This window comes from Nilaparvata lugens, chromosome 4 (genome assembly GCF_014356525.2).
Source record: "Nilaparvata lugens isolate BPH chromosome 4, ASM1435652v1, whole genome shotgun sequence".
In the NCBI taxonomy this organism is placed as follows: domain Eukaryota; kingdom Metazoa; phylum Arthropoda; class Insecta; order Hemiptera; family Delphacidae; genus Nilaparvata; species Nilaparvata lugens.
This window is the reverse complement of record NC_052507.1, coordinates 35,320,863-35,332,285: the sequence shown is the minus strand read 5'-3', so window position 1 is coordinate 35,332,285 and position 11,423 is coordinate 35,320,863. Positions and strand designations below refer to the sequence as shown.

The 11,423-nt window shown below is 35.6% G+C and overlaps 1 protein-coding gene across 1 annotated transcript in view; it reads right to left on the bottom strand.

Annotated features, from left to right (window-relative positions):
• Window positions 1–326: 326 nt before the first annotated feature.
• LOC111045324 (homeobox protein Hox-C4a) overlaps window positions 327–11,423 on the bottom strand; it is a 147,895-nt gene continuing 136,798 nt past the window's right edge. Inside the window, exon 3 of the mRNA XM_039427378.1 lies at window positions 327–4,154. Within this exon, the coding sequence (XP_039283312.1) occupies window positions 3,795–4,154 (360 nt within the window). The 3' untranslated portion in view covers window positions 327–3,794. The remainder of the gene's footprint in view (window positions 4,155–11,423) is intronic.

Here is an 11,423-nt window from a genome sequence, read left to right as displayed (position 1 = left end):
TCAGTATCACATAATAGTGACTTTTAGCAGCATTATTTGAATGGTTCAAGAATTCCAATAATCAAATTTTTCTCAAGACTATAATGCAGATTTTGGATTTTTTTCAAGTATATACCGTATTATACATTACAAGAAAGTAGGCTACAGAATGAATATTGAAAATTAATTTGCAAATTACATTCATTTGACTAAATATTTGCAAGTTGCAAGTATTCAATCGAATTATCTTAAATATTTGTATTTCTGTGAGTTATCAGAGATTCTTCTTCTTGTTTGTTCTATTCAGAGTATTTATCAAATAATTACATAAGCCACCTACAAATTAGTTCACAGTATACTGTAGGTACTAATATCTTCATAACAAAAATGAATACATTTCTCTGGAAGTTAATTATTACGGTGTATTATTTAATGAATGAAAAAATATTAGCGAATTCCAATTATTATGTGGATCATAGAACTCTAGAATTCTGAAAATAACCTTCAATTTTCATATGAGTAGGGCTATCACAGTTTAAAATGACTGTTTGACCTGTAAAGTTAGCCAAATAATTTATCTGTTTAAATACAAAGTATCATGCCAATTTTTGAAAACAAATTGTGTAAAAATACTGAATTTTTGTTTCGATAGACAATACTCTCATAATTTAATTTTTTCCAAAGTATCATAATTGCCATTGAAAAAAATAAAATAGAAATAAGAACAAGTTTAGAACTATGAAATGTTCTCAATTATATGAGAAATAAGTTACACATTGATTTTTATCATAATTTCGATTGAAGCTGGCGGACAATAAATCTGAACATCTATAATGAGTTTAACTTACAAGAAGGTACAAAATGGCATGGTTAGAATGTCTACACTTAATATTTTGAACAAACTAAGTAACACAATTTACAGCAGTACACTAAAGCAAATCGTCATGAAGCAATACTGTTTTGAAAAAGACATGGGATCCATGCAACCAGGAGTTTTACATAAAATTACATCCACGATTACTTTAGAACTAATTTGTCCAGAAAATTTGGAGTTGAAAATATTTCATTTTGTAAATTATACTAAACTTCTAGAAGATTTTGGAAAAAAGGTTAAACAGAAAGTTCTATGTACAGCACATGATTTATTGTTTCAGAAGTGTTATGAGAAAATCTACATAGCCTATAAATACGATTTAAAGCGCGAATACCCAATTCAATAACTCTTTACACATAGTACAACGTTCCATTCAAAACATATCTATACATGTCACATTTATATTCCTGTAATCGTTTTCAGTTCACTAGAATTTTATACAGAAAAATATTGTGAATGAGAGATTTCAAAGTTGTTATCAGAGTTGTATAGAACCTTGGTTGTTATTAAAAAATATCCTGCTATTTTCAATTTTTAAAGAGGATTGCAGGATCAAAAATTGTATTGGTTAGGAAGAAGATATGACTAGAATCAATCTGGCTGAATTAATGAGTTTGATCAAAGTATCAATAATTATAATAATTTGTTATTATTATAAGGAGTAAGTTAAGAATTAATTGAATTATTTTTTAATCACAGTTAATGGTTCGATTCAATTTGATGACTAACTGACCAATAATCAAATGTTTGGATTAATAAATTCAAATCAACATTGAATGAGAAGATGGTGATGAATAAAAAAGGAGTCCTACATAACAAAAAGTATTTTCTCGGAATCTTTCAAGTTTCAAGACTCCAAACTCACGTTTAGATTGATAAAAATATAGTATAATACTGACGATATTGATTCCCCAACAGGGAATCAACATCAATCTATGGATATTATTTAATTATCTCACTCAATTTCAATGTGATCAATTGTATAACATTCATGGTTATTCAGTTTAAAAAAATCAATGAACAATGGATAGGTAGTTCTTATTTAACGAATAATATTGTCAGTCAGATTCGGAAAGTTAGGCTCGAATAAAGTATCTATGCAACGATAACCGCATAGGAGAGAAATCAATTATTCTTATGGGAGCAACTGAATTTGATAGAGCTATCAATAATCTTGCAATATTTCAACATTGTCATAAATCCAGGCAAATAGATTGATTTCAAAATAACAACTTTAAAGTCTCTCTTCTATCTCAGTGTGGAAAAGACTGGAGTATCTTTCAGTTTTTTTATTATCATTATTGAACTGAGATCAATGATAACTTGAGAAAATCAAAATAACAGAAGTTCTGTCATTTTTTATCAATCAACTTTATTCCAATACTCGATTAAAAATATCTATATCAGTGGAAAACATTGAATAGCATATAATTATCTATAACAGTCGAATTCTATAGATTCCACAAGACAAGGCTGAAGACTTTATCATGAATGTTAGATCGAAATAAAGCTGAACACATGCAACACAGTTAAATATTATTACAATACCAATAGCAATGGAAAGATAAGTACAAATATTTTTCAGAGTTGAGAATTAGAGGCAATCAGACGACTTCTCAGAATTTCAACAATTTTATCAAATTCAAAAATAAATCCCAGTTTTATTCGACAACGTATACATGATTAAAGTTACAAAATTAAATTAAACATTTTCAGGGCTCTGCTCCGTCAATCACAGCCGAGTTATTGTTTTCTAAAGAACAATGTTAAATGAGGACTGTTCAAACTATTCTACAGTTACAGTATAGTGTCAAAATAATGAAGATCAATTGATTCAAGAAATAAATACATTGAATAACTCTCGATAATAATAAAAAGGAAATAATAGGCCTACATAGAAGAAGCAACAGGATAGTAGCCAAGAAAATGATTAAAAATCTATGAATTTGGAGAGAACATTTCAAAACTATGGAACGACCGTTCTCCGTGTAGGCCAAAGTTGTGCTTTGATGCTTGATACTATTTGCAAAGATAAGGTATACTCTTTCAAGTTGATAATCAAAATGGAAGAATCTTTGTTTATTTGTGAATAGTTTTTAAATGTTTGTGATAATGTACATTAATCATAGTCGAGATCTATTCAGCTGATGAATGACTAAAAGTAATTATTTTTTTACTCAAATTCGCAAGTTCAATTACAGGTTTTCAAGGACACGGAATAAGAGAAATGAAATACAAGATAGCATTTTAATTAACTACATACCACCAAAGTAATAATTAAATCAACAATATATCTGCATCCTACACTGTCATACTGTATGCCATTAAGGTAATGCTGTAGTTGAGGGCGAACATCGTGTTCTTAAGATTCTCAGATCACAGCCATCTCTAGTTGGATGCCATTCACATGGAGCTGACAACATTGAGGAAGTAGGTCCAGGTTTTGCTGTTAGCTGGCTAGATTAAGGTGCGTACAGACTTACGCGACGCGAACATGAGCAATTCACTTTTAATCAGCTGACTATATCTGTATTTTACAGAAAGATACAGATATAAAAAGCTTGGCATAAGCTGATAAAAAGTGAATTGCTCATGTTCGCGGCGCGTAAATCTGTACGCACCTTTACAATGCACGGAATCTTCAATCAGGGACGGGTGTGTCAGAACACAACTTTGCGAACAAAACGAGTGGGTCGCGGTTTAGCAATATTAAAAAAAACATTTGAATGCTATCTTGGAGATCGTGCTCTCACATGGTCAATGAAATTTCTTGGAATAACTAATTAGTTGTAAAAGTAAAATTACTTTGAACAGTCCTCCTAATTATGTGAAAGAGCAAAGCACCCTTCTCGCTAAGTCTAGGTAGATAGAAGCTAAGTAGAGCTGCAGGAGTGATTGCGTGCACCCTGCACCCCTCCAGACGTTTTTGGCAGTAGTGCGGTTAGCTGGTGATGGTGGAAAGGGAGGGGCTGTCAGGTGGTCTAAGAGGTGGTGGTGGAGAGGGGGGAGGGGTGGGGGCGACCGTGGCGGGTTTGGAGTCGGCCTCACTGAAGCAGCTCTCTGATCCATCCAGCGACGAGTGGTCCTCCGTACTGCTTGTCGCAGACTTCTTGGACGGAGGCCGCGGGGTGGACGGCGCCGTCGTCATCACCGGACCTGTGCCGGATCCGGCGACGGTTGTCGTTGTCGTTGTCGTGCCGGTTGTCGCACCGGTTGTCGTCTTGTGTTCGGCCGCCTCTGAGTTGGTCAGGTTGTCGTGCTTCTTCCATTTTGTGCGTCGATTTTGGAACCAGATTTTCACCTGTGAACAAACAGAAGATACCTTATTAACATCTGATTGGAGTGATGAGCAATAAATTACTCGAGATAGAGGATTGTTTAAACAAATTAATAAAGCATTTTTGAATAAGATATACAGCTTACAAGCAACAATAAAATCAAATGCTGTAATTATTGACGAATCATTGTGTTATCATCATTATAGATTAAGTGTTATCGGATTAACACATTGATCTGGCTGTCACAGCTGGAGTAGGCCTTTAATAATCTTAATGTGAACCACATTTATAAAAAATATCAGTCGAAATGTAACATTTCCGTGAGTTACTCCCCACCAACATATAGCCATACATGAATATATTCTTTATTACTAATTGGCATAGATCGATAGATGAACTGATCATGATGTACTGACATTTCACAAGAGAAATTGAAAGTTCCTGTGTAAACTCATTGGTCGAAGCGACTTAAATTCTTAGTTGATAACAGTTAATCAATCCCAAACAAGCACTATACAATGGAGAGTAATTATTGCACTAGCAACTTATTCTGTCTAGATCACAAAAAAAATAATACAGTTGATTGAATCCAAACAATACTATTATCATCTTGAACTTGCACAGCATTGCAATTTCAGCTATGATCATAGAAAAATCAATCTATAGTTAAAAAATATCTGCTATGCTCTGCTATGATGTGAACAAGTAGACTGTTATAGAACGCCACAAGTGAAGCCACGTACGGCCAGAGGATTTGAGAAAACAATTCAAAAAGAAATGCTGATGAAAAGAATAGTATATTTTCAAGGAGCTTCATGAATATTTAATGGGGTTACAAAACAGTTATGGCGTCCCATGGAATGAGCTGAAAGGGAATAAGAGTTCGAGGTGGATAAATGTATAAGAGAGGATTAGTGAATGGGAGGGAGTGAGCGTTTAAGGATGAGATAGATTGAAGGAAGATGTGCATCAAGTTGAAAGAAGAGCATGGAAGGGATGTGGAACAAAGAAGAAAGCGAGTACGAGAAATTGAGCACACGATTTGTGATGAGGGATGAGAGAGGATGAGAGAATGGTGAGAGGAAGTGGATGAAAACAAATGGGAGAGGTTTAGATGAGGAGGAAGCAAGAGAATTAGTGAGCCAAAATGGTTTGAGCCGTGAGTCACGCATAGTTGGGCGCCTGGTATATAAAACGCAGCAAGCAAGCGGTTCATTTGTGAGGGGATGGGGGGAATCGAAAAGGGTGAGTTATGAGAGGCAGAAGCGTTCAGGAGGTCGACCATAGCAGGAGGAGATGGGTGGAGGAAGTTGATTAGAGCAGTGTTTATGTCAAGTTAATAGTCGACGCGCCAGAGTTGAACCACGCTTTTCTCACTCACTCGCGTTATCTCTTGCTCACTCTAACCAATCCTCACTCTATTTGTGTGTGATGTGCTGCTCTTCTGCTTTGTGAAGCCGCCGGGTAACTTGCAAACCTGCTACCAGTAGCGCACACACAAACACACACAGACACCTCCTACCTCCTACTTCTCCTGGTAGAACTCGACATGGAGTCATATCAGGAGATTACAGCGGCGTCCCCCCGCACTACTCTCAACCAGCCCTTTATTGATCCTTAAACAACCATCCATGTCGTCTCCTCCACCCTGTACTGCAACAGCTCGTTGACTCACACACCTATACACACACACACACACACACACACACACACACACACACACACACACACACACACACACACACACACACACACATACACACACACACACTCACGAATGCTAATAGACCATTGCTGCTGCTACCACTTCCACATGAGCATCAGCGAGCATTGAGAGAAGAATGATGTGTTGGAATGGGTTGAGAGCGATAGAATAGCTCAACGGCAGCTGTGTATTTGGATAAGTATTTGTGCTTCTAAGAAGAATAGAAAAGGAATGAGGGAGAGAAAGATCGGAGGTGGTAATTCGAGTTTTTTTACATTAATTCATAACAATTCCAATCTCAGAATAAGAATAATAAGTTAGTCATGCCTGTCGAAATCTCAATCCATGAGATCCTTCAAGAGCTGAGCATCATCTGCATTCTTGCTCATTCCACAGCCTTACATTCTCATGTTATAGTTCATTGATAGACAACGATGGAATAAATAGCTCTGTCCATCATGATATCAGAGTTGAAAATGAAGGCGAGCGCGTGCCTACGTCTTTAGAGAATGCTAGCTAGTTGAAGAGAAACGATCAAAAGCTAATAAATCGTCATGTGCTGCAGTTTATAGCTAATAGCCCTCTCACACTGCATTGGTCGGTCGCTTAAAACCCCCCTCCACTTAAATACCCTTTATAATCCAACCGTTTCGCACCTCTGCATTTCATCTGAAACCAAATTCTTCTAATCTTCATTTTATTACTCTAAACTCTCCAGAAGTTTCATAATGATGTCATAATTTGATTTTATGCACTCTCATCTTTCATGAATTCCATCATTGTTACCATTCATTTTTATTTTCTCCACTTTCGTTTCATTTCATTATTCCATTCTCTGTATTTTCACAAAGAATTCCAACTGTCTTTGATCTTATATTTACTTAATTTACTATCGTCATCATAACCTATTAAATTATCATTCTCCTGTTGTCATGGTTGTCTGCCCATTGCAACTATATTTAGTTTGTGAATCAAATGTGTTCGATATGAGTTTGAGTCATGTTAGTTATAAGTCACAGTTAATTTTATATGAGATTTACTAATCGTAACGAATTCGTAGAATGTCAGAGCATTCCTTTTTTGATAATATGTACTCGAATTATGAGTTTCTTTCTAGTTGATCTTTTACATCAATCATTCTACCAGTTATTTTGTTATTGTTGTTAGAACACAGTTCCGTCCTGCAATTACTGCCAAAGTTCCAACAATGAGAATGGAATCAGACAAAATGACGGTGGTGATAACAAGAGAGAATAAATGAATTGCTCACCGCTTCAACCATTATCTTCCACCTTGATCATGACGTGCCAGAGTCTGAGTCTTGTTTGTACTGAAGAATGATTGTGGAGAGAGAAGAAAGGTGGAATAGAAGGAATAAGAGACAGAAGAAGAATGAAAATTTTGTCGAGATAGAATGGAAATCGTGGATCTGAGTTTTCGAGCATAATAAGGAGTCTTAGATGAGCTGCTCTCCCTCATTAATTAATACCAGGGTTTTGAAAGTGGGAAGTAGAAATATAAGAGGGAAAAACAAGGCCGAGGACACCAAGAGGCGATTCCACTTCCCAGCCGAGCTCCTCTCTACAATAAAGTGAAGTAAGTGAAGATGAGGAAACGCTTTCCAACTCGGAAATATTTCTTCAAGACATTATCAACGGATAACTTTGTTTGACTCGCCTCTTTTTCATTTCAATCACTCTCTTTTCATTCACCTGTCTCACTCTCCTCCCAAATTGCACCCTATTTCGCGTTCAACATTATTGCCGGTTACGACTTGGGAACGATACTTTTGTAACTTGATACAAATCATGTTGAACTTCTCTTTCCATTACTTTCTACTGTAAACAATTATTAATAGTCAACAATTTTACTAATTTAGAAAGTTACTAAGTTACCACTAATGATTGCTTTCAACCAGTGGGATCACCAAACTAAAGGGAATTGAATAACCTGAAGTTATTATTTGAATAGTACTTGGAATTCTTATGCTCGTTTCCGTTGGAAAAAGATTCCATTCAAATTATGCTAAAGTATAACTTACACTGAAATAGATTTACAGGATAAATTGAATTAATAACGATAAGTTTATATTGATCGAGAGTTTTCAACGATATAATTATAACTTTTAAATTTACATAGGCCTAGTACAATGTTTTCTAATGCACAATATTCATATAAATCTGATTAAAACCATGGCGTCGAATTGCTGACCTGGAACGGATTATAAACCAATAAGAAAAAGCAACAATTCACAAGTCATCATCTAACAATATACATGTGAAAATTTTGAGCGTACAAATCTTGGAGCACTCTGAATCTTTACAAGATTTCATCTAGGTTCAAGTGACCATCATGATTGACATGGAATCGTCCGCCCCATCTGGGGTTGGAAAACTAAACGAACCGGATAATCGATAAGGATGGATTCACTCTTGTGAAGGGGCGGGAATCTCGAATTCGGATTGAGGTGTTTTCTTGATCGGTTGTGCTGATGCTGGATGAGGGTTGCAATTTGATAATGGTGTGGGACATTGAATTGATCGATAGATGAATTGAATGATATTTAGAAGAAACTTGAAGATGGGGATGATGATAAGAGGAGCTCATCCTGAAGTGGAAATCGCTTATCTGTGAACAAAAATATTGTATTGTATAATACAATAAACATCATGATTCATAGGTAAAAATATAGGCAGCCAATCAATAAATCCACTTATTCTCACATCATTGAATTGTACTGTATTGGAAAATTTCAACATAGCTGAAAATAAAACTCTACGCTAGAGATGAGCAATTATATTAGGGATGATATGTTTTGCAATCATATTTTAATATTCATTCATAGATGAATAATGTAATGAAGTAGAAATATGTGAAAGAGACTTAAGTAGCAGCAAGTAGCCACATTCTAATGAATTGAAAGCCGCAATCTGTGATAGTATTTATTAGTGGTTAATTGGATCAAGTGGAAGACTTGTTATCCATTCATTGAACATTTTATTGAAAACATTTTAAAAGCAAGCTAGGTTCGATCATGGAACGTTGAGTTGAGAAGTTAAAAGAAGTGGCAGAGGGAAGGAAGAGCTTATCTTATGATGCATAAGGGATTTTCAAGTGTGTACACATTTAAAGGGGACAACTTCTCGATGCAGCCTGTCTGACTTGAGATGATGCTGATAGCGAAGGAGGAGGAAGAAGGGAGTAGTAGGGACCTGGAAGGAGGAGAAACGAAGAGAAACCGATGTGGAGTGAGGAAGAAAGGACATCGTGTAAAAGGGAAAACCAGGAAGAAAGCTGGCGGTATTACGTAGTAGGTACTGAATCTGACAAGTCATTCCTTGTCGTGAAGAGGGGGTTCCATGGGAAGAGGAGAAGTGGGGGATGTTTTATTTATGCTGAAGCCATTATTCATCCCTTGCCGGATGGTTGTCAGCAAAGAGAAGCAAGAGAATAAGAAGGAATGGAGGAAAAAGGGGAAAAATTGTAGGAGGGAAAGGTACGCCACACAGTGCAATAGATGGCGTTTGATCCAGAATCTTCAACATTTCTTTCTACCCTTCCGTTTCCTCATCATCTGTCAAGGGGATCGTCAGAAAAGAGCGCCTAGGATATGAACGTATCAAACGCTGTTTTTCCTACTACGCCTTTTGACATACCGCGAGAGTTTTTCCGTTAGTTAGGTACCGTACTTTTGGGGGAAGAAAGCTTTATTTCATTTTGAAAGCGTTGTTACAGATTTTTGTGAATAAATTTTTAAGCTAGGGTACTGCTTTCTGAGCAAAATTGATAGAAATAGAGATTGAAGTTCTATTAGAAATTGCTGTTAATAAACTGCTAGAATATTATTACTGTATAATAATTCCAAATCTCCAATGAACGTTACATAGATAGACCCGAACAGAGAGGTACCGGATTCGATTCCCGGTCTGGGCATAATTTTTGGACAGTTAAATTCTCCAAATATCCTTCTGTTATTCAGTTCTTTGGTCAATATTTGCAGAACCAGAAGTCCTTAATTTTATTTATATAGCTTTCATTGGATACTCGAAATAATTATTATACAGAAGAAATAAAGATTGATGAGGGTGAGAATATTGATTCCAATTGCCTAGTAATATTCAATTTGTTCAAAGGAATTATTATAATAATAGAATGATTAATAAAATTAATGATACTGATTAATGATATATTGATCAATATTGAGAATATTGATTCCAATTGCCTAGTAATATTCAATTTGTTCAAAGGAATTATTATAATAATAGCATGATTGATAAAATGAATGATATAACTGATGTATATTGAATTATGAATCATATCAAGATCACATCCAATAATATTGGAAGCCTATTTGAATCAGTATTGACTTTGTTCATCTTTGTTCATCTTGTTCATATTGACTTTGTTCATCTTTTTCGTCTTGTTCATATTGACTTTGTTCATCTTTGTTCATCTTGTTCATATTGACTTTGTTCATCTTTGTTCATCTTGTTCATATTGACTTTGTTATCTTAAATTCAACAATCTAATCATCTCTCTTCTAAGTCCTAAGTGAATGTTATCTTGGATAAGTAATGAGCTAGGCGCCTTCAGTGTGCTTCCAGCTTTGCGATTCAGGGACCGCAGAGCAATTGGACCAATTAAATGTCGGGGAGGAGTAGTTGAGGGGTTGAGTAGACAGGAGAAATCGATGTATTCTCGTTAACCAAGCTAGAAATATGGCAACCGTTTTGGCTTCGCTAGAATCTCATTCTTCTTTCTGTTCTTTTCAGGAAGTATTTATTTTTCTATTTCTTGCCCTACTTTGGCTCTTACTTTGTTATCCTCCTATTCTATCCTTCATTCTATTCAATTTCTTTCAGAATCCAAATTGTAGCACAATTCGTTCACATTCACTGTAATCTTCCTTATCATGTAACAATGTAGCAATCAATACCAGCATTAATATCCAACAAGATAAGAGTTTGCGGTAACAGAGCAAGCAATCGAAAATGATATATCTGTCAAACAGTGATGAGGAAAGGGTGAGTAATGTTGGAAGAAGGGGTGGGTTGTAGTAGTTTTTTAAACGAATTGCCCTGCCATGGACAGTACATAGCCTGACTCCCCCTCTTTGCTTCTTCATCTTCTTCAACTTTCCTTCTCCCCCCAATGCCCCTCTTTCTATTTCTAAAGGACTACAATGTTGATCATCTCACCCCATCACTTGATGTCAATTGCAGACATTCATGTCTCGCTTGGGCATGGTTTGTTATCTTCCACTTTCCTTCAACAGTCGGATTCTGCTTTTGATCTCAATCAAAAGTAGAATTTTGAATTTCACCTCAACCTTAATCGCTTTTAACTTTTCAGATAGATTTATGACTATGTACACAATTCGATTCAAGTTTATGCATTCTCTCTAGCTAAACAGTAGAAGAGTACTAAAGTTACATAATGGAGGTAATGTGAACTTTACATCATAAAGTAATGTGGACTGAAAGAGAAATGAATTGACAACATTAGCAGCGGCAGTGAATTAAGATCTACTCTATAGTTTGATGATCAACAGTTTTTTTCCTAGGGAATATGAGAGTACATAATGGAC